This window comes from Salmo salar, chromosome ssa09 (genome assembly GCF_905237065.1).
Source record: "Salmo salar chromosome ssa09, Ssal_v3.1, whole genome shotgun sequence".
Lineage (NCBI taxonomy): Eukaryota > Metazoa > Chordata > Actinopteri > Salmoniformes > Salmonidae > Salmo > Salmo salar.
Window position 1 is genome coordinate 38,454,945 of NC_059450.1, and position 24,849 is coordinate 38,479,793.

Below are 24,849 nucleotides of genomic sequence, written 5' to 3' on the forward strand. Positions count from 1 at the left end.
TGACATAAAACTCCTTTACCAATATTCAAATTACGAGCAAATAGGTTTAGGTCATGTCAGGATTGTGTTATAATAACATTTCATTGGAAAGGTGAAGGGAAAACAAAGCGCATTTGACTTTTACGCAGCCAAGAGAAACCTGATTGAGTTAGAATATTATGTCTCCTTGAGCATCGGGGCGAGAGGAGGCTCACTGAGGAAGTTACTTGGTGTGGTTCTCCCTCCCTGCCTGCCTTCTGTTGCAGAAGGAGAGTAGGCCTAGAGCTAGGCTACTTAAATTGAGCGACGTTAACTTTACCTTAGGGTCTCTCCTGAAAAGCGTTTTATTTTGAATGGCTCATGGGTTTCTGATCTGAGACGACAAGTGGAGCATCTGAATTTGGATTTGGGGCGACACGCTGCTCTCACAGCTCTCTCTCCTCGAGCCTAAACAATGATATAAAATAGAAAAGGGGGTAATCATTCACGCGCTGCCACTTAACACGCGGATGTGTATTTATTTACTTATCCGTCAATTTTCCTCCCAAGTGCACTTTTACATGTCTGAGTACGATGCGAGCATAATGCAAAAACACGTCTGCAATCAACCAGAAGCCTCTTACGCCCATTAAAAGTCACTAGTTCAAGCTTTTCTCAGAGAACAGAGGCTGTGTCCTAAATGGCACGCACACTCCCTATATAGTGCATTACTTTTGACCAGCAACCGTGAAACATTATCAAAAGTAGTGCACCAAATAGGGAATAGGATGACATTTGGTAAGCATGCAGAGTGGGTTCTCCAGCTCTGAGACTCTCAAGTCCGTCTAGGCCCCTTTTCATCAAGAGGTCCTAGTAAACACCACTACAGTTAATAAAATGCATTGTGGTGCCTGTGCCCACTGCTACCATTATACTGTCAATGACAACACACACACGACAGTATATATAACCCACCGACCTAATGCTACTACAGTAGCCTGATATCAATAGCCTATAATACGCATTAATAGCCTATGATACGCATGTATATGCATGCACGTTGGTTATGGTATTGTGGGAGGCGAGCTGCAGAGCTCATGTTGCAGCTTGCCCAACACGTAAGTCAAATTATGACTTGGGTGCAATGAGAGGAGGATAGAGCTGCGTTGTATTGTTGCCCTGGTTGGTGATGCCCCGCCTCTGGCTTAAACCTGGCACCCTGCTAAAACAAACGAAAGCCAGCAGCACCAAGCTCAGCCCAGCTCAACTCAGCTCCCACTCAATGCAATTAAGGCGGACTTCAGGCGACTCTCCTACCTACGTGTTCATCTAGCAAGGATCGACGCCGAGACAACAGGAACCAGAGAGAAAGAGGGGCTTTGGTCCAAAAAAACCAGGAGAGATTGCCTAGCCTTCTAATTTCTCCCCTCTCCAACAGCCCAAGAACAATGTCGATGAGCCCTAGGCATACGACTCCTTTTTCTGTTTCCGATATCTTGAGTCCTCTTGAGGAGAGCTACAAGAAAGTAAGTATGGAGAATAACAACTTGGGGTCACCTCTCGCGTCGTACCGGCAGCCGCAGGTGTCTCAGGCGATGATGCAGCAGCACCACATGGGCCATAACGGGACGGTGTCCGCGGCATACCATATGACTGCGACGGGGGTGTCCCAGCTGTCACACACCGCGATGGGGGGCTACTGTAACGGCAACCTGGGGAACATGAGCGACCTGACGCCCTACCAGGATGGCATGAGAGGCAGCGCCACGGCCACTGGCTGGTACGGAGCCAACACAGACCCGCGATTCTCCACGAGTAAGTAGGCTGTACCTTTGAGTTTTACTCTGCATGAAACCGAACAGGTGAGCGTATAGCTTTTGTTAGCGCATTATCATATTAGCTAGTCTACACTAGATCCATACGCTCTGGTCTGCACTGAAGTGAGTTATGGAAATTATTACAACTTTTTAGTGTTGTTTTTCAGCTTGTTTTTGCATGAACACTGATCTTTTTTTCACCAAGAGGGAGTGATTTGATTTGTCAATTTAAAATAAATGTTACACCTGGCAACAGATACATATTAGGCCTATACCTCGGTTTACCTTGGAGTGTTTGGTTTATTGAGTTTAGTCACCCAACGTGCTGTGCCTTTTTGCCAGTCTACCCAACACTACCATGTTTACCAGTGAATAGGGGACTGGGTTCAAAGAAAGCTAATTCATTGTGAACTTTTTTAGTTTGTGATATATTCATAAAAATGTATTTTAATGTCACGAGGGTGTGTGAAGATATAACAAAGACACCTGTTGCCTATTTGTCCGTTATTATGAGTAGGCTACAGAGGTTTCATGCACCTGTCATGTGGGGGTGTATAATCGAATGAGTTATTAGCCTATTATTCTTCAGATTGCAAGGTAAATTAATGTCAATCAATCATGCAACTTCAAATATGTTGTAAACTATATAATTCAGTTCAAATACAAATGATGGTTAAGTAATTGTTCCATTAGGAGACAGAACTATGATTCCATGATCATGTTAGGCTTTGTTTTAAAGGAACGCCATAGACATATACGCTTTAAATTAAATTAATTCACATTATGTATTATGTTATGGTTAAAATTATTGAAGCAATGTAATTATTGTAATATTATCATAATTTCAATGGCCTATTTCTGCTTTCAGTCTCGCGCTTCATGGGCTCTTCTTCGGGCATGAACATGGGCGGTATGGGCAGCCTCGGCTCGCTAGTAGACGTGGGAAAAGGCATGGGCCCGCTCTCCAGCACCCCGAGAAGGAAGAGGCGCGTGCTGTTCTCTCAGGCTCAGGTCTACGAGCTCGAGCGGCGATTCAAACAACAGAAGTACCTATCGGCGCCTGAGAGAGAACACCTGGCGAGCATGATCCACCTCACCCCGACCCAGGTCAAAATCTGGTTTCAGAACCACCGATATAAAATGAAGAGGCAAGCGAAGGACAAAGTGTCGCAGCAGCAGATGCAACAGGAGAGTAGTTCCTGTCAGCAGCAGTCCCCTCGGCGGGTGGCTGTGCCTGTGTTAGTGAAAGACGGCAAGCCATGCCAAGGCAGTGCCCACACTCCCACCACTACTGTCCAGGCCCACCACCAACAAGGGGCCAATGTTATGATCATGTCCAGTAACGGTTCAGGCCTAGGTCAGCACCAGAGCCAACAGGTGGGTAGTGCAGGTCACTCTCCAGACCTAGCACAACACTCCGCCAGCCCGCCGTCTCTCCAGACCCAGGTAGCCGGCCTCTCTCACCTGAACTCCTCCAGTGCCGAGTACGGCACGGCCCTGCAGTGCTCTGCTCTGTTATACGGCAGGACATGGTGATCTGTTATATGGCAGGACATGGTGACAGCCAGACAAACTATGATCACATACAACACTGCTGTCGAAGCTTTTTCAGCAAAGTCACTCAACAGACAAGCAAACAAACAAACAAACAAACAAACTGTACTTTGTGTACATTTTGAACAACACCATTTGGTGAATTGTAGTTCATGCTCTTCTTCTAAAATGTAATTGGATATGAGGACAGTAAGAGGAGAAGAAAGAAACTCGACAGATTAAGTTATGAGGATATGCGAGTTCAATCTTCGCTTTGAAGGTGGATTTCTTATTTCTGTAAATTATACTGAAGCTATACAAGGCTAGTCCTACATCAAGAGGTCATAGGCCTACTCCTGTTTGTAGGTCATTGGGATAAAGATCTCAATAGAAAAACTGTGGGTGCTTTTCGATTTTTTTCACAGAAGGCTCTGGTTTATGATAGAATTTAATGTAAAACGTAGCTTGTATATTTCTGTAAAAGGTTTGAATTGAATATATAGTTTTTAGCAATCTGTTGTACAAAGTTTTTAGCGCTATTAATGGCTTGTGGTTGGTTCTTTGAGTTCCATCGGTATTTGTACGTTTTATTTACTTGTAACTTATATAGATAGATATTACTTAAATACAGCAAAACAATCCTATTAATAAATTATGGAAATAAAATTCATTCAGATCCATTTATTGAAATTGTTTTGTATACTGTTTCAGAGAATACATAGGCCTACGAGAAAGGCCTACGAGAAAACGAATAGGCCTGTAGGCCTTTACCTGTAAAAAATTCATATTATAATAATAATAATTATTATTATTGTAGTAGTAATAATAATGAAGATGATGATTATAATTATAATAATGCATGATATTGTCTTTAGTCCACTTTAGCTTGTCAATTCAGTAGGTCTGAATTTAGACCGAAATTATTTTTTGCTGTCTTATTATGTTAACTGCACACAATCATGGATTTTAAGCAATGCATGACTAATGAAAACCTGTTTTTGACCAGGTGTGATCGAAATCGTTGTTACTAAGTGTTGCTATGTAGGTAGCCTAAATTGCTATTGGCCTAGTGCTAACTTTTGCCTGAAAGAGCTTAACCCCAATTCCAGGCTCTTTGGTCACGTTTAGTATAGCTACAATCAACGGTTGTTAGTAGATGTGGTTCGTGGTACTCGGTGGCCGTTCCTACAAAACGCGGCGCCTCACAAATCGTGTATTGTGTACACGCTATCTCACTTGGATCATGCAGGGTAAACTCAGGCCAGGTCTTTGTGTGCACTCGGCGTCCTTTAGGTTCCTAGCGTTCTTACGTTCTCTGCCTGTTTCTGGTTTGGGTGAGTCATTTAGGTGAGCTCTCGAAGCGTTCTTTTTAACACTGGAGATCAAACACGCGCTGACTAAAAGAACGTCTTACCGACCAAATCCCTTGCCAAACAACAGTATTCATCTCAAATAACTTCGCAAGACAAATCATCTTCTCTTATCAGAGGTAAGCATTACATTGTAAAGTCTACACCTGTTGTATTCGGCGCATGTGACAAATAACATTTTATTTGATTTAAGCCTACGTTTATCAATAATCGATAAATCAACTGGGATTGAAAGGAAAATAGCGTAGGCTACCCACCAGCATCCCCTGTTTACGTATTGATAAGTTCATTTTAACTATCTTTGCACAAAAACTTTGGATAGGCCCTAACATTTTTACTCCATTGTTCTGAATCCATAGTTTATAGGCTACGTCTTGGTCACCATTTCTTTTACAGCCTATTTAAGTACAAATATTATTTTATTGCAAACTTGAACGTAGACATGTTGTAGAAGAGTGACACGAATCTAAATTCTATGACATAGCCTGCAGTCTTTAATTTTAGAAGTTTAATGTAATTTACTTATATCACGTGGAATGGCGTCTTCAATGTAGGCCTATCAAATAAGATATTATTTTGACTGAGGATGTTAAGCAGTTGGCCCTGGCTCGTCAAGGTATCATTTGCATGCGGTGGAGAAGAGATTTTGTGGTTTTTAATTGATTCTAGAATGTTTTAACATATAAATGGTACATTTCAAATGAATTGTGTGAGACGGACCCATAGGTCCATTGTGTGGGACGGACCCATAGGCCCATTGTGTGAGACGGACCCATAGGCCCATTGTGTGGGACGGACCCATAGGTCCATTGTGTGGGACGGACCCATAGGCCCATTGTGTGGGACGGACCCATAGGCCCATTGTGTGGGACGGACCCATAGGCCCATTGTGTGAGACGGACCCATAGGCCCATTGTGTGAGACGGACCCATAGGCCCATTGTGTGAGACGGACCCATAGGTCCATTGTGTGAGACGGACCCATAGGCCCATTGTGTGGGACGGACCCATAGGTCCATTGTGTGGGACGAGCTCTGTGTTCTTGTAATTTAGTTGTAATGTAAAGGACTTGCAACTATTTTGATATTATACACTGAGTATACAAAACATTAAGAACACCTGCTCTTTCCATGACATAGACTGACCAGGTGAATGTTATGATCCCGTATTGATGTCACTTGTTAAATCCACTTCAATCAGTGTAGATGAAGGGGAGGAGACAGGTTAAAGAACGATATTTAAGCCTTGACACAATTGAGACATGGATTATGTATGTGTGCCATTCAGAGGATATATGGGCAAGACAAAATATTTAAGTGCCTTTGAACGGGGTATGGTAGTAGGTGCCAGGCGCACCGGTTTGTGTCAAGAACTGCAACGCTGCTCAGTTTTTCACTCTCAACAGTTTCCCGTGTGTATCAAGAATGATCCACCACCCAAAGGACATCCAGCTGACTTGACACAACTGTGGGAAGTATTGGAGTCAACATAGACCAGCATCCCTGTGGAACGCTTTCCACACCTTGTCCATGCCCCGACGAATTGAATTGTTCTGAGGGCAAAACGGGGTGAAACTTAATATTAGGAAGGTGTTCCTAATGTTTGTTATACTCAGTGTATATTGTTATATATTATTTTAATAATTATATTATAATAATATTTATTATTGTTATGTTACTGTGATATTATGGGAATTGCAAATATTTTGTGGTCTTTATGAATAGCCATACGTGCTCCTTCCTAAGTCTGCAAAATATAAGCTATTGAACAACAACCAAAAGGGCTATCTCAAAATACTTTAGTCTTAACTGCACCGGACCCCTAAATACTGTCATTATTTCAGCACGAAAATGACGCAAACGGCTACACAAGAGTCGTGCTTTTTATTTTATGCATTAGGCCCACTTTAGGCATTATATTTACGTTATGATATTTCGCATATTTATGCTATAAACATATGTGACAGAAATTTAGTCCAAGGCTCCATGTTCATATACTGTGCATTTGACCTAAAGGGAATATTAAACCTAATATTTTCAGATTGTGTATGGTTATCTCAAATTATTTTGTGCAATTGTTCATGAAAAAAAGAATTGACTTTTAATATAGCTTATTGATTTTGACTTTAAGGGCCCAGGTGGTTGTGTGCCATCCCTACCCTGGCTACATTGCAGCGCGGGGTTAGTATGGCAAGCCATTGATGGAAGCACGCCCTTGGGCGCCATTTTTATTTTATTTTTTGAGCGCGAGCTTTCATCGAGGGGAGGTGAATTGTAGCGTCCCATTACAACAGCTGTACCATTATGGCATAGGTGCAGTGACGTTGCCCTGTCTGTAACCACAGGTCGATGGTATCTATCTATTGGCTCAGTTACAGACGTGATTGCATGTCATTTAAATCTTAACCAATCAACACCGTTCACTTTATCTCACTAAATATCGTTTTGAATAAGCATTGTTTTAGACTAAGACTGAAATACGAATCGAAATTCAGAAATGGGCAACGCAATTAACAGTACCCCAGACGTCCAGTTTACTGTGGGGACTTTGCTCCATATAGCACAGCAGTGTGCGTGGATTTTAAAGAGGCACTGATTGTAATGGCTCTCTACTTTTCATTTATAAGAGTCATTAAATCAATCAATAGAGCTTTTCGTCGATTATTCTCTATATAAACGATATTGTTCAGCTTCTGCAGTGCCTATTTGTTCTGCATGTGATGTTTGATATTATATCTTGCAACCTCTAGCCCCCAGAATTGTCCTTCCCCAATAGGCTACCTACCTACAAGCGCTCTCATCTTTGTGCTGGCTGTGGCTGCCTGCCAGGAAAATATAAAGCACATGAGATGCATTTTCAACACACCTGCCGTTTTAGCCTATACCTGTGAAATGGGTAAAAGGAGAACTGGTGGTTTTCTGCAAACGAATGAAGTTTGCTTTTTTACAATCCATCCATTTACCAATAATTTGATTATATAGGTTACTTAGCATTGTAGGCTATCAATACTTGATTGGTCATAATGGTATTGTGTAAATACATGCCAATGTATTGTCCATTTCAATTCATTATTTGATAGAGCTACTATTCAGTGATCACACTGGAACACTCTTACAAATTATTTGACACAATTGTCACCGATCCCGCAATGGAAATTAAATTGGCTGAGATTTTGCACTGTTCATTTAAAGGGAAGTCTGAATCTTTCACAAATACTTAAACGGATTTATGATTATAGCCCAATAAAAGGTAAACCCCCAAATTTCTTTAACATCTTTAATTTACAAAGAGATTGAATCCTCTGTCGCTCTTATTGTGATCTGTTACTATAGTCCTAAAGCCCTACCATTTACCTAAAACGTTAACTTAGTGACAATTCGGGACATTTTCAAGCGACATCTTTTCAGCAGCATCAGATAGAACAGAACAGCGTTCTATTAGGTATTTGTTTGTGTGCTTTTGTTTTGTTCAGGAAGAGCCCCGAGAGGCTCAGGCTTACATGACCATATCTGTAGCACGGTGTGTGGTCTTTGTGTTGGGCTTGTAGCTGTTTAGAATGACTTATTTGTTGGAAGCGTGTGTGCTCTCATCGCTCTCTTTAAGGCTCGTCTTTAGACGGTCACATTGTACAACTCTGGCAAGTCCTCCTGGCTTTACCGTCCCCAGATCTCCATCAACCCAAAAGCAATTAGTTCCTAATTTCAAGGCAATCATACACTAAATATACAAAAGTATGTGGACACGCCTTCAAATGAATAGATTCGGCTATTTCAGTCACACCCATTGCTGACAATTGTATAAAATCGCACACACAGCCATGCAATCTCCATAGCCAAACATTGGCAGTAGAATTGCCTTACAGAAGAGCTCAGTGAATTTCAACGTGGCACCGTCATAGGATTCCACTGTTCCAACAAGTCAGTTTGTCAAATGCATGCCTTGCTAGAGCTACCCCAGTCAACTGCAAATACTGTTATTGTGAAGTGGAAACTTCTAGGAGCAACAACGGCTCAGCCGCAAAGTGGTAGGCCACACAAGCTCAAAGAATGGGACCGCCAATTGCTTAAGCGCGTACCGTGTAAAAATCATCTGTCCTCGGTTGCAACATTCACTACCAAACTGCCCCTGGAAGCAACGTCATCACAACAACTGTTCATCTGGAGCTTCATGAAAGGGATTTCCTTGGCAGAGCAGCCGCACACAAGCCTAAGATCACCATGCGCAATACCAAGCGTCGTCTGGAGTGGTGTAAAGCTCGCCGCCATTGGACTCTGGAGCAGTGGAAACGCATTCTCTGGAGTGATGAATCATACTTCACCCTCTGGCAGTCCGACGGATGAATCTGGTTTTGGCGGATGCTACCTGCCCCAATGCATAGTGCCAACTGTAAAGTTTGGTGGAGGAATAATGATCTGGGCCTGTTTTTCATGGTTCGGGCTAGGACCCTTAGTTCAAGTGAAGGGAAATCTTAACTCTACAGCATACAATGACATTCTAGATGATTCGGTGCTTCCAACTTTATGGCAAAAGTTTTGGGAAGGCCCTTTCCTGTTTCAGCATGACAATGCCCCTGTGCACGAAGTAAGGTCCATACAGAAATGGTTTGTCGAGATCAGTGTGGAAGAACTTGACTGGCCTGTACGGAGCCCTGACCTCAACCCCATCGAACACCTTTAGGATGAATTGGAACGCCAACTGCGAGCCAGGCCTAATCGCTCCCAACATCTCACTAATGCTCTTGTGGGTTAATGGAAGCAAGTCCCCGCAACGATGTTCCAACATTTAGTGAAAAGCCTTCCCAGAAGAGTGGAGGCTGTTATAGCAGCACAGGGGGGACCAACTCCATATTAATGGCCATTATTTTGGAATGAGATGTTTGATTAGCAGGTGTCTGCATACTTTTGGCCATGTAGTGTACTTGAGTTAAGGGTTTGTTTCCCTTATTTACTCTCATTTAAAATGCAACACTATATAATGAAATACTATATTTAAGCCAGCCTATAAGACCTGTGTGGTAACCTCAGTATTTCGAAATTGTCAGTGCACTATAGCCAGAAGACCACCTCAGTTGAGAATATTTGAGTTGAGTAACAAGAGGGAGAACGTTAGAATGGTTAACTTCAGACTAAGATGTAGACCTATGATACATTCATCCAATGCTAATCAAGGGGGGTTAACTTCTGAGTGGAAAACCATAATTGTCCCCCAACGCATCAAAGTTTTGCTCCTCAATTGATAATTAAGTCAAGAGTTACAACTTTTGACCATTTTCACACGCATTTACAATCAGGGAAAGTTGACCAGAAAGAGGTTTGGTAAACAAAGCTTTAACAAACTGGCATTTAAAACAAACCAACATAATTTTCATATTCTGGAAAGTGCCATATACTATTTGGCCAAAAGCTTGATATTTTTACGCATTTGACTTCAGATATCTTTTAAAAGCTCCAAATCCAAGCTGGCTCATAAATCAATCAGGAGGAGGATGTAAATAACAAGTTGGTTGATGTAGGCCCTGATGAGTGCAGGTACCCCTACCGGCCACCCAACTTCTTGGGTGATGTCTACCTAGATTGTTTAGAGATCAAAGATTTGATGAGATCATTTGTGAGATCAATGACGAGTCTTGCTAGACACCGAACAATGTTTGTTTTGAAGACAATGTAAACAAAAATTAGAAGCTTACTCGTTTTTCGAAAAAAATACGTTTTGGTATAGCCTTTTACTCATGTAGCCTACATGAACTCTTTGTTAGCCCAGTGTACAAATAATTTAACATTTTAGCCTACATCATATTATCCAAACTTCAGCATATGTGGGAACTCCTTCCCAACTGTTGGAAAAGCATTCCTCATGAAGGTGGTTGAGAGAATGCTAAGAATGTGCAAAGCTGTTATCAAGGCAAAGGGTGACTACTTTGAAGAAAAAAAAAAATGAAATATATTTTGATTTGTTTAACACTTTCTTGGTTACTACATGATTCCATATGTGTTATTTCATAGTTTTGATAACTTTACTATTATTCTACAATGTAGCAAATAGTAAAGATAAAGAAAAACCCTTGAATGAGTAGGTGTCCAAACTTTTGACAGGTACTGTATATACTCATTAAAGTATTTCTATATCTGTGCAGTGATGATTAACATTCATTTAATTAAAACCACGAAGACAAAATCCTACTTCAGAATTCTACTTAAAATCTAAGCATATTTTATTACACTCCAAAGAGAGAAGAATCTACTCAACTGTCATTAGCATCTAATATTCTGCACATCCTGTCTACTGCAAATTGCGCTGTTCTGAAAACATAAACTGCTATAGTAAATCATGAAGTCAATCTACTAAAACTATATTTGTAGGTAGACTATAGGCGTCTGCATGGCGCAAGGAAACATTGGTCTGACCCAAATGATTAATGTGGTTTCTGACAAATCAGTGTTTTGAAGTCAATACATTTGACTGTTTACCAGCTCGAAATCGATGTGCAAAATGGTTTGTGGACACTTACAGGGTTTAGGCCAGGGCTCTCCAACCCTGTTCCTGGAGCTATCCTCCAGTAGGTTTTTGCTCCAACCCCAGTTCTAACTAACCTGATTCAGTTTACCAAACAGCTAATTATTAGAATCAGGTGTGCTACATTAGGATTGGAGTGAAAACCAGGACCGTAGCTCTCCATCAACAGGGTTGGAGAGCCCTGGTTTATGCCGATCTGATAAACAGATAATGAGCCTATTAATGTGCCTCTGAGTTATTGTGAGGACAGACTGATGATTGATGAATGCAATGCTGTTGAAGACGGTTTTGTAGCTCTGCTCTGCTGTGCTTGTCTGCTATTCTGATAGACAGTTTTACACAATACATTTAATGTAATTCTGAATAAGGAAGGATTTGTAAAAATGACTTAATTCAAGCCTCCTCGCTAAGAGTTATTCTAAATGAACATCACACCAAGCAAACATTCCTTGCTTACCGTGCATGACAAATAGGACAATTACACGGTAACTGCAATCACCACCTCTCTGGTAAATCTTATTGTCAAACTGGTAGCAAAAAATCTTTAATTGTCCTGCATTTATCTGGTGTTTGAAGCAATTGTGTGAACAAAGCACCAGAGGGACAATTGCGAAGTGAAATACAACTTGAATACGTCCCAAATGTCACCCTGTTTCCTATACAGTGCACTTCTTTTCACCAGGGCCCATGGCGTTCTTGTCAAAGGTATTGCACTATGTAGGGAATAGGGTGCCATTGGGAAAGACGCTTGTCATGCAAAGCTGAATACAAGATGCTGTACTTGACCTTTTCAGCATAATTGTTGCAGCAATGAAATGCATCGCAGAGCGCCTTTATAGCCCGGCTGAATAGAGTTCCCCCCCCTCTGACAGGAACAAAAACACGCATTTTTATACCTTTGTTTTTCATTTTGTTTCTTCTGTGAACATTATAATTTTAATGGCTATAGTCTAGGCTACTCTAGCTGCAATCAGTCAGCGTCCTGAATGGGCGAGGAGCGGAGGGAGAAGAGACATGAAATGTAAATTTTTTGGTTGTATGGGTTAGAAAATGCATTATCCCGCAACTGACAATTCATGGTTTTATTTTCAAATGGCCATTAAAATGTATAGGGAAATGGCCCTGATTTCATGGGTCATTGTTGGAACCGAGCACTCGATTTCCTGCATGGACATACTCTTCTAAATAAATCAGGAATAAAGTAGCCTTTATATAAGCAGACATTAGGATATACTATATTTAATATTATTTTATTATAATAATAATATTTTAATTTGCTTTGATTACCATTTAAGATGTTGTATTCCGTTGATAGTGAACATCAAGAGTGTTAAATAGGACTTATTTTTCGTTCGTTGCGAATGCAAAGCTACATCACTTGCTTTACAAACTGGCACGAGCTACTGCTGCTCTTCACGAGGTCCAGGTCAGGCAGGCGTGGCTGTCAATGAGGCTGTGGACATGCGCAGAATCTCAATCACAGGCTTTCATTGATACATACGCTAATTAGCCACATTTCTCTGTGGACCGGCAGTCCGGCTGAGCTAACCTAAAGTCTGCTCTGAGACAGCTGAGAAGCAGCATGCCATGTGGGACTAGGCCCCTCTTCCATCCCACATCATCCTTCTGAAGAGGCTCACATGGTGGGGTCTGCTGAGATTGGAATGACATTAAAGTTGTATAGAGTGGGGTGGGGTGCTTGGGGAATGTATGCTTGTCATTTTTATTACATTTGTTTAATTTTGGAGTATCCTTTTGGCATAGTATTGACACGGCTGGATAAAAAACGTACCCGATTTAATCTGGTTACTACTCCTGCCCAGTAACTAGAATATGCATATAATTATTGGCTTTGGATAGAAAACACTCCAAAGTTTCTAAAACTGTTTGAATGGTGTCTGTGAGTATAACAGAACTCAAATGGCAGGTCAAAACCTGAGAAGATTCTGTACAGGAAGTACCCTGTCTGACCATTTCTTGGCCTTCTTTGTCATCTCTATCCAAAACAAAGGATCTCTGCTGTTACGTGACACTTCCTACGGCTCCAATGGGCTCTCAGAAGGCGACCGGGAAAGCGTGTTTACGTTCAAAGAGAGAGAAATTAAAAACATGGGATCCCCTCGTGCACGAGCCTCAGTCTGATGGTACTCTGACCGGCCACTATCCAAACGCGCTAATGTTTTTCAGCCAGAGGCTGGAATTACATCATTCAGCTTTTTCCCGGGTTCTGAGAGCCTATGGGAGCCGTAGGAAGTGTCACGTTACAGCAAAGATCCTCAGTTTTCAATAAACAGAGCCAAGAAGAACAAGAACTTGTCAGACAGGCCACTTCCTGTAAGGAATCTTCTCAGGTTTTTGCCTGCCATATGAGTTCTGTTATCCTCAAAGACACCATTCAAACAGTTTTAGAAACTTTAGGGTGTTTTCTATCCAAAGCCAATAATTATATGCATATTCTAGTTACTGGGCAGGAGTAGTAACCAGATTAAATCGGGTACATTTTTTATCCGGCCGTGCAAATACTGCCCCCTATCCCCAACAGGTTAAACTCACGGACACCATTCAAACAGTTTTAGAAACTTTAGGGTGTTTTCTATCCAAATCAAACAATTATATGCATATTCTAGTTACTGGGCAGGAGTAGTAACCAGATTAAATCGGGTACGTTTTTTATCCGGCCGTGCAAATACTGCCCCCTATCCCCAACAGGTTAATCAAATCAAAATATATTTTAGATTCTTCAAAGTAGCCACCCTTTGCCTTGATGACAGCTTTACACATTCTTGGCATTCTCTCAACCAGCTTCACTTGGAATGCTTTTCCAACAGTATTGAAGGAGTTCCCACATATGCTGAGCACTTGTTGATTGTGTTTCCTTCACTCTGCGGTCCAACTCATCCCAAAACATCTCTTGAGTTGAGGTCGGGTGATTGTGGAGACCAGGTCAAATAGCACTTACACAGCCTGGAGGTGTGTTGGGTTATTGTCCTGTTGAAAAACAAATGATAGTCCCACTAAGCGCAAACCAGATGGGATGGCGTATTGCTGCAGAATGCTGTGGTAGCCATGCTGATTAAGTGTGCCTTGAATTCTAAATAAATCACAGAAAATGTCACCAGCAAAGCACCCTCACACCATCACACCTCCTCCTCCATGCTTCACGGTGGGAACCACACGTGGAGATCATCCGTTCGCCTACTTTGCGTCTCACAAAGACACAGCGGTTGGAACCAAAAATCTCAAATCTGGACTCATCAGCCCAAAGGACAGATTTCCACCGGTGTAATCACCATTGCTCATGTTTCTTAGCCCAAGCAAGTCTCCTCTTCTTATTGATGTCCTTTAGTAGTGTTTTCTTTGCAGCAATTGAACATGAAGGCCTGATTCACGCAGTCTCCCCTGAACAGTTGATGGTGAGATGTGTCTGTTAGTTGAACTCTCTAGCATTTATTTGGGCTGCAATTTCTGAGGGTGGTAACTCTAATGAACTTATCCTCTACAGCAGAGATAACTCTGGGTTTTCCTTTCCTGTGGCGGTCCTCATGAGAGCCAGTTTCATCATAGCGCTTGATGGTTTTTGCAACTGCATTGAAGACACTTTCAAGTTCTTGACATTTTCCAGATTGACTGACCTTCATGTCTTAAAGTAATGATGGACTGTCATTACTCTTTGGATATTTGAGCTGTTCTTGCCATAATATGGACTTGGTCTTTTATCAAATAGGGCTATCTTCTGTATACCACCCCTACCTTGTCACAACACAACTGATTGGCTCAAACGCATTAAGAAGGAAAGAAATTCCACAAATTAACTTTTAACAAGGCACACATGTTAATTCAAATGCATTCCAGGTGACTACCTCATGAAGCTGGTTGCGAGAATTCCAAAGCTGTCATGAAGGCAAAGGGTGGCTACTTTGAAGAATCTCAAATATAACATTTTTGTTGTTGTTTAACACTTTTTTGGATACTACCTGATTCCATATGTGTTATTTCATAGTTTTGATGTCCCCACAATTATTCTTCAATGTAGAAAATAGTTTCAAAAAATAAAGAAAAACCCTGGAATGAGTAGGTTTGTCCAAACTTTTGACTGATACTGTATATATTTATATTCCGGACCCTGATATTGCTTGTCCTGATATTTCTTAAATCCTTTCTTTTTATTTGGGGGATTTGTGTGTATTGTTAGGTATTACTGCACTGTTGGAGCTACAAAGCAAGCATTTCGCTGCACCTGGGGTAACATCAGCAAAATATGTGTATGCGACCAATAAAATTTGATTCGATTTTTACCTTAACCATAACCCCTAACCCTAACCCCTAGCCTAGCTACCATTAACGACCTATCTAACGTTAGCATGAGCCACCTAGCTAATGTTAGCAACAACACATTAGAATTCGTAACATATCATATATATTGCAAATTCATAACATTTTGTACAAATTTACATTCGTAACATATCATACGAATTGGATTTCGTAACATAGGCTACAATGCATCCTACAATTCGTACTATATTGTATGACTGCTATTACATTCGTTGGCCAATGTAATGTAACTTAACATATCATACAAAATGGAGTGGCAGGGATTTATGTAACATAAAATATGTTTTGCTCTGAGACCAGGCTGCCTTGTGGGCTACTGTACCAGTGGGTGTCCTTTCGTAGCCACCGAGCCATTACTAACTGTGTTAACATGAGGTCTTTGGCATGTAATCGTCTCTTTCTCCTGTCTCACTGACAAACTTTGTTTTCTTCCTCGTGCACCTTTTAATATAGACTGATTGCCTGCGCGCGTGGCGCAGAAAAAAAGAACCCCGCTATCCACCACTAAAATAGCTGCGGCTATATTTCAAACGGCAAAAGGTTTAACATAATGGAACTTAATTGGAGGACATTGCAAGCCACCTACTGAGCTTCAGTCTGCTTTCACAACGGGTTTAGTGAACTGGATAAATGTATTTAGAGGAGTTGCAATGGATGCTCTCACTCCCCTGCCACAGTCAAACAGAGAAAACAAGAGTTATTCGGCTTTAATACAGCATTAATGACCCAACCAAGATGCACTGGGCAATTTTGCGCCTCATTTAAACAATACACTATGAAAGTCCCGCCTAGTTCCTGTTTCAAGTCCCGTACTGTTTTTGAATGGGATTCAAGCATATCATAAAATTATTGAAAATCTGGTTATTATATGTTAAACTATATTCGTTATTCGTGGATCAATTTATTTCTAGCTGATGCCTTTCATAAAGATTTTCGATAAGTAATTTTATTTGTATTTGTTTTAATCGAAAGGCATCAGGTTGAAGTAAATTAACCCATGAATAAGAATATCAATTTTACATATATCTTAAATGACAACGTTTTCATGAATTTAATGATAAACCTGGTGCGTATTCAAAAACATTGTGTGATTTACAACCGGAAGTAGACGGGAAGTTAGAGAAAAGTTGTTTTGACAGTTGCTCCTATTGACATGGAACAGCAACAACAGAAAACATCCGTTAAAATCCTCATTAGACCAACGTGGATATCGAAATATCATGGGAGATCAATGACACATTTAGCAAAAAGCAGAGTGTTCAAAAACACTCATCTGGCATGGTGAAATTATTAAATGAAATTATTATCAGCTAAATATCTCATTTTTATATGTCATTTTTATATGTCAAATGCCTTGATAAGTTATGCCTTGATAAGTTGTCCATTTGGCAGGCATTATGGCAACCTTATACCACATATCCTAAATGCAGTTTTCTGCAAGCCCTATAGATGTTGATGGTGTTAGAAATGTTCTCTCTTTTTTTTTTACAGTATTACAGGTATACAATAAAACTAACATCAATGTACCATATAAATTCCAATGAATTGTTGGTCTAAATAAGTACTGTATTTCAAATGGCACTGTAATTCCACCCTATATAATACAGTACCCTACTGTATTTTGAAAGCCCAAAAATCTTTTGATCAGTAGTGGGTGCATGGTATTGTTATTTCTGGCTCATTAACATATTTTGTAAGAGGCTACATTTGTGGCACCAGTGAGTGGGAGTGCTGTACAAATTTAACTGATATGTGGTAGTAGTACCCCTAACAATTAAATGTGTATATTGGAGTGACCTCAAAACGCAAACCTTTAATGGTTGAGTATTTGCCATGTCCTTGGTCTGTTTTTCCCTGTAGTCACTGCAAGTTTGGAAGCCTTTGTTAAAGCCTCTAGAAGTGCAAGTGATATTAAAGACCAAATATACATATATATATTTGATATGCTGTAATCCCATGCAATTACTGTAAAATACAAACCCTGCCTCCCATCAATGAATTTCATTAATTCATCCATTCACAACAATTGCAGAAAAAACATTACAGTAAGAGTATTGGTACCATAAAACATATTACGGTAACATGCTGTACTGTACATTTACAGCATTATACTGTCAGCAGAGTTACAGTATTTAGCTGGCAACTCTGCTGCCATTATAATGCTGTAAATTTACAGGGAAACGTTTTACAGTGACAGGCACAAGTAGGCTATAGCCAAACCACAGTGCCCAACGGAGGGAGTGTTTTAAAAGGGTGAACAAAACGAGGTAAAAAGGTTACTAAAATAACTAGCCTATTGATAACAAGCCAAAATAACAAGCAATCCAATCAAGACACCTTATTCCCTAATAACCTCAGAATTACTATGACATGACAGCATGATGATTTCAGACTAAAAATAATCCCCCTAAGTATATGTTTGACCAATTCAATGGTCGGGGCTGAGAATGGCAAAGCACGTCTATTTAACTCACACCAAAATAAGCAAAATAACTGCAGCCCAATGAAAAATACTGGGAGTGGTCGGTGTGAAGATGGCTAGGCTATAGCATTAGAACCTGTTGAGACGTTGGAAGGCGTCCGTTTTGTTCTAGAACCAATCGGGAGGGGTGCCATTGGCCCCCTAATGAAATATGCCATTAGGACGAATTCATGCGACACAAAAGGCACGCCAGTCAAAAATTGCCCCACCACTGTTCTGTAATTATATAGTTTGCCCTGGCAGCGGGCCTCCTCGCGCGGAGGCAGGTGGCGTTAGTCCATCATGCAAATAAATAGTCTTGGCTGTGTAGACATAATTAGCCGCTGCGAGCAGTTTAAATTAACAATTAGCTAACATGCAATTCGGTCTATGTAACGTGGTAGTTCTACTTTGTATTTTATTTCCCGCCCAGCAGTTGAATGCAATGAACACTGTACCTACCATTTGTTTCATGGTCAGTAATAAGCCAAATCTGAAGGAACGAAAATCGGTGGTAGCCTAGGTCTAGGCGTATGGAGACAGTTGGAGCTCTGTGTGTTTTTGGAGGCGCTAAATATGTCTATAAAACAAAGTTTACAAGTTCAATAGGCTTACCTTTAATACTTTACACCCCATGGTCATAGAAACTTGTTCCAAGTAACATTGACTGCACTCCGATCAGGCTATTCTTTCAAATAACTGTTTGTTTTTGTTTTTTAATTATACTGCCAACGATGTGCACAGTGAAGGCATATGTTCTCTATTGATTTATAGATCATTTTAAGTCATTTTTGTGCCAAAACGGAAACGGTTGGGGGGGGGCATTCAGGCCACATGCTGCGACCCAGTCTGTCTCAAAGGTGCTGATATTCTAACCTAACTGCTGATCCTCCTTAATACCCCACATCCAACACAATCCCATTCTGGCCCACCCACCCGTTCATTATCCCCGCTGCCCTCCGACATGACACGGGAACAAAGTAGACATTAAGGAACATTAAACACGGGGATGGGAGTAATCAGGACCCCGTTATCCGTTAATGAGGGGAAACACATGCGGAGGGATACACACACAGACAAATCAATAGAAGCTCACAGACAATGCCGGTTGGGGTTCGAAGGGCGGAGCCCGAGCGCAAAAAAATGGAAAATGCAAATCAATTAGGCTGTTTGCTTTCAAACCGTCCATTCTATCTTTAGCAATTACTTGTTCATTAAATGTAATTTCGTTAGGTCTACACAGAAACAACAGTTGTTTATAGCCACAGAGCGTTTTAACAAGAATTCATGAATGCCAGGATGGAAAGTCTGATTTGTAGGCAATGCGTTGACAATCTCTTGAAGACACAAAATGTGGTTTACAGATTGTATTTTTTAAACTATAGTCCACCTCTTTATACATGTGTGGATTCTAAACAACATCATAAAGTTAAAAACATCGGCCTGTAACGTACCACCAATTACAGCCCACTGGCCAAAAGATGGTTGAATCAATGTTGTTTCCACTTCATATAAAAAAAACCCAACGTGAATCAACGTGGAAAACTGATTGGATTTGGAGAAAGTCATCAAGGTGAGGGAATTATTGACTTTTTTTTCACCCAACTTTTTAAATCTAAATCCAATTACAGGGTGATGATGTTTTTTTTCATGTTGAATTCACGTTAGTTGTTAACTCAACCAAATGTAAAACAAAACTAGAATGTGTTTTTCTTGATTTTCTGTTTAGAAATAATGTTTTGATCAACTTTGAAAGAAACAGGTGTGACTAAAGGGCTTTTATTTTGATCAAACAGGGCTGAATTTGACACACACATCATATATATTTTGTATTATCTTTTAGTGTGTTATTATTGTTACCATGATTTACTGCAGCTACTTTACTGTGGTTGTACCAGAGGCCTATCTCCCCTAGACTATGCCGTTGCTATAGCATTCTCAAGCACCATTCTACTAAATCCCCACCCCCACAAACCTGCTCTGTGCACTTGTCATAAATTAGCCTCAAGTGAAACAGCTCAATCGGTATTTGGAGCAACTTGATCAAGCTGGACATGGCAGGGGCATACACTTTGGTGAATCGTACCTCACATACACACACATTTTAACGTTATACTGTGTATGACCCACAGAAGTGGCACCTTAATTGGGGAGGATGGGTTCGTGGTAATGGCTGGAGCGGAATTAGTGGAATGGTATCAAATAGATAAAACACATGGTTGACATTTGTTTGATGCCATTCCATTTGTGCCATTCTAGCCATTTTTATGAGCCATCCTCCCTTCAGCAGCCTCCATTGGTATGCCCCAGCCTCCGATGTTGTCATATACTATATTCTATACACATGGTGTGTCCATTTCTGGTGTTGTTTTTCTTACATAATCCCAGCTGTGGGTTTGCTGATGTTATGTTACATCTCTTGCATGCAGAGCCTCCACCTCACCCCCTATATTCCAGCTTGAAGTGCAAACATATGTGAAGTCTAGGCACTATAGGCTACTGAGAGAAGTTTTGATTTGTTGACTAATTGAGGATGGCCCCTTAAAATGGCCCATAAAGCGAACCACCACTGTAGCCAGGCACCTCCAGTTTTGGCAGTGAACAAGTGGAAATTTGAATCATTCAAGCCCCTTATTCTATGAACCCCCCCACCCCCCATCTTTGCCAAATTGAATGCTGATTGAAAATAATTTTACAGCTCTTGACTTGTGCGATTCATTGACACTGGATTTGTTTATTGCTGTCACATTAATGAAAAATAAAAGCAGTTTAGGCTTAAGTAAATGCTTCACATGATTTCTATGCATGGTTGCATGGTCATTTGTGAAGCATATGAACAAGGTTGAGGAATAATGACTTCATTGAAATATGGTGTGTTTTTTGTCTATTAACTATTTTTTGGAAGGTTTTGAATGAACAAATCCTGGGTTTTTATTTATGTTATGCATTGACATTGATGTAAAAAAAATAATAAAAATGATGATATAGTTAAGCTTGATAAATAGCCGGTAGATGTGAATAATTGCATTTGTCTCTTCATACCTTTATAGAAGTTCATCCTAAAGGAGACATTGATAAATGTTCAAATACTAAAGCCTACTGCACATAACCCCCCCTTACTAGCGCTCCTTGACCTCACACCCCCCCCCCCATACTAGTCCCTCCCACCCCACCACAGGACTAGGACCAATCCCACGCTGCGATTTGCCAGAAAATCAATAAAAGGGAAAATCTGTTCTAATCATCGGTACATTTACCATCACAATCAACAATCAAAGCCAAGACCCTGGCTCTTTATTTGTAGGCCTGAGCCGCACAATTTCCCCACTGTGAAAGGCAGGCTAAATTAGAACCCTTGGTTCCTGTAGCTGCTCTTAATGGCCCTGATTTGTGAACTGCTAAATGAGGTTATGTAAATGGTTCCTGAGTGTAGTGGAGGCTAGGCAGCAGAGGCAGACAGGCAGGGGCCCCCAGGTGACAGGTGCAGTTGTCCCAAAGTGGGGGCAGGGAGGGGAGTTGGAGAGAGAGAGAGTGGGGGGGGGGTGGTGTATGCTGGTAAGAAGCCATGCAAGGCCACGACTCAGTGAGAAAGAGAAATTTGTCAGATTGTATTGAAATTCCACAATACTAAAACAAGTTCAAAAGCATTTTTTTCCTCTATGAAAACATAGTTTTTTTCTTAAAATTGATACCTCAAATGTCAGAAAATTATGGTTGATATTGCTATTTGCTACCACTAGAGTCAAAACGAAAAACATGTCTTTGTCTACGCAAATCTCTTCATCAACTGAATATAATTTAAGATATGAATAATATCCAATATCCTTATAATCACATATCCATCTATGGCAGACAGACTGGAGTGCTCCTAGTTGTGAGGATATAATAACCAGATAACCATCAACATGCTCCCTCTGCAGAGTCATTGGAGCACTCCTGCGATTCACTGCACTTCACTCCTGATCCCCGTTTTAGGCTCCCCAGGACCCTGGTTACTGTCACAGCTGAGACGGTGAGAGGGGGCTTCTTTCTCCCCCCCTCCTGATTCTTCTTCCCTTGTTTAGGCAATAGGCATAGGGACTTGTGTTTACCTAGCACTGTCACAGTGCTGGGGTCAATTTCATGTCAATACAGTAACATTTTCCACTAAAATACCAATATCAACTCCAATTTTTCTCATTGGTCTGACAGTTTGTCTTCCAAAATGGCCAAAATAGAAATGGAATTGATTGCAACCCTGCTCTGCCATAGCTATTTTATTAAGTAGATCATCTGCTAGTGGAGACCAGACAGATGGGCTAAATAAGTAGATTAAGTAAGAAAACTTTACTCAACAAAAAAGGGGGACAAGTCGGTCTGAGCGTCAGTCAGGCTCTTGAACGTCTACCTGCATGTGAAACCGGATCTTTATTATATTAAGAACCCGGAACAGTCTGGGCTCTGACGTTAGCTACATCCTCTACTGCTGACTGATGGGTGGTGGAGAAGAACAGAACTATAACTGACAGCTTTAAAAGCCTGACGAGTATCATCACTCTGTGTTTACTTATTAATGCTCTCAACAGTTAAGTAACTTTAACAGCAGATTAAATCAAATCAAATCAACATTTTATTGGTCACATACAAGTGTTTAGCAGATGTAGCTTGTTAATGCATTTTAATCATGTCATTTTCGTTGCCATTCTAATTGTTTAATTTTGTTTAAATAATGTAAAAGCTAAAGGCTAATTACCTGCACCTGCTTCGCCTGTCTGGTTGTTTGCTGTTCATATTTCGTGTACATTTTACTTGTGCTGTCCAGTCCTTCTTTTGAAAAGGCAAAAATAAAATGATTAAAAGATTTCAAATATATATTTTTTGATAAACTATATATATGCATTTCATTTTCCATGAGACAATGAGGTATACTATCAGGGATTGTCTGCTATGCAGTTTGCATTAAACGCTCACTCTGGGATATTTACAGCTGTTTGCATTAAGTGCTTGTTCACCCTCATTGATTAGTCAAGTGCATGTTTAGAAACCTCGCTGATGATGAGCATCTGGTAGGCAAGAAATATAGGGCCTGGTATTAATACTACAGTTTACACTGTTACTGTATTGCATTTGTCTTTTTAAAATTGTAGTTGTTTAACATGAGTCCAGACACAGGAAATTACATTATTTAGTTTTTAATTGGTTAAGTATAACTAGCACTTCTTTTGAGCTTCGGAAAGAAGCTGAAGGTCAGAAATATCCCTGGCATCTCCAGTATAGGTGTGTACTGAATATTGCTCTCAAATTGAAACAGGAAAAAGTGGATATCATAAATTCCCCAACAAAAATACAATATTTCAGAAACCAACTCCACTTGTCTCTCTCCTTTCCTGCCACTCTCTCCCCCTCCCTCTTCTGTCTCTTCTCTTTCTCTGTCAAGATCATCTGCTAGTGGAGACCAGACAGATGGGCTAAATAAGCTGCTTTTTACTGTGCTGCAGGTGGCTGATGGTGGAGCAGCAAGAGGCAGCCTCAATCCCTCTTCAGACCCTCCACCACCACCCCATGACTGTCTCCTCCCTACTCCAACACAAACTCTTTAGACCTGTAAATGCCCCAAATTCCTGTTCTAAATAAAGCTCAAATAATTGATCATAGCCATGAAGTTATCCAGTTCATAATAATTACAATAAACTTGTATTTGTTTTGCACCTTTCATACAATACATTGCAGCCTAAATTGAACCGGTTTGGGCAAAGATTGTTTCATGTTATTTCAATGATTGTTTGTTTTACAGCACAATTTCTAAGATATTTGCTGAGCACAGAATCAAATTTAGAATCATATTCTTATTTTATATTTTTTATATTAAAGGGAAGTCAGTTGTTAGTCAATCATACACATTCAGTCAGTCAGTCAGTCAGTCAGTCAGTCAGTCAGTCAGTAAATCAGACAAATGAAATGAGCAGCATTTAATTTTCGAGCTCCTCTCGGCGTGGGAATATACAACCGCAGCTCAGCATGTCAAAAGATGTCAAGTGTTACAGTTCCCTTCCTGCTGCATGGAGAGGAAAAATCCCCCTAGAAATGAATTAAAGTGAAAGGCTAGTCTCTAAACCCTTTCCTAAAATGATTAACCCCTCCACCAGGACATTATGTGGATCAGCTCTGAGTACTCACTGCTTTCTTATTGCTGTTAATTGTTCTTTTTCTGTTGTTGCCTTCCTTCATTAGTCTCTCTCCCCTCATTATATGAAAAGAGGGGAAAATGTCGACCTGAATAGGGGAAGGAGATTTTCCCACAGTCCCTCAACACAGAGAAATACACCATTGTGGGCCAGGCCAGGCAGGTTCCCATCCCTTGTGTGACACACACACACACACACACACACACACACACACACACACACACACACACACACACACACACACACACACACACACACACACACATGCACACTTGAATGACAAGTCTTTCACTTTGTGTCTAAATTGTAAAATGGTGAATAATATAGTCCGGGTAACAGGGTAAGTACCCCCAGTCATTCACTTTATGTCAAACTGATGGATCGTTCACACAGGTAACACTGCAGTGTTTAATTGGTATTTTATATCATACCACCTGTGTCCCAAATTACACCCTATTCCCTAAATAGTACAGTGCTTGTGAATACTTTTAGCCCATAGGGTTCTAGTATACACTAGGAAAATTGAGTGTCATTTGTATTTGCCTTGGAATAGTTAAATGCACAAATACAACTAATTTCAATAATAAGAAATACTGCAATATGTCAGCATAATATAATTTCTTTGGATTAGAGATGAATGAACTAAATGAACCTGTTTGGGGAATTGTCTGGGCAAAACACAGTATGTAACCTCTTGTGATT

General features: G+C 40.5%; 1 protein-coding gene across 2 annotated transcripts; it reads left to right on the plus strand.

Annotated features, from left to right (window-relative positions):
* The first annotated feature begins 952 nt into the window (after nt 1–952).
* Nucleotides 953–23,604, plus strand: LOC106611304 (homeobox protein Nkx-2.1). 2 transcript variants are annotated; one of them, XR_006770994.1, is made up of 3 exons: nt 953–1,773; nt 2,644–4,797; nt 23,400–23,604. XR_006770994.1 is itself a non-coding variant. In XM_014211350.2 (2 exons), exons 1-2 carry the CDS (start codon nt 1,407–1,409, stop codon nt 3,309–3,311), a joined length of 1,035 nt encoding a protein of 344 aa, XP_014066825.1. In that variant the 5' UTR covers nt 953–1,406; the 3' UTR covers nt 3,312–5,986. The 2 variants fall into 2 exon arrangements, 1 of the variants encoding a protein (XP_014066825.1); XM_014211350.2 differs by lacking the exon at nt 23,400–23,604 and having other exon boundaries at nt 2,644–5,986.
* Nucleotides 23,605–24,849: the final 1,245 nt, after the last annotated feature.

Excerpts from the sequence above, each read along its gene's own strand:
- LOC106611304 (XM_014211350.2), top strand. The coding sequence starts at position 1,407 with ATGTCGATGAGCCCTAGGCATACGACTCCTTTTTCTGTTTCCGATATC. Across the intron at positions 1,774-2,643 it reads AGACCCGCGATTCTCCACGA|TCTCGCGCTTCATGGGCTCT; the intron begins GTAAGTAGGCTG and ends TTCTGCTTTCAG.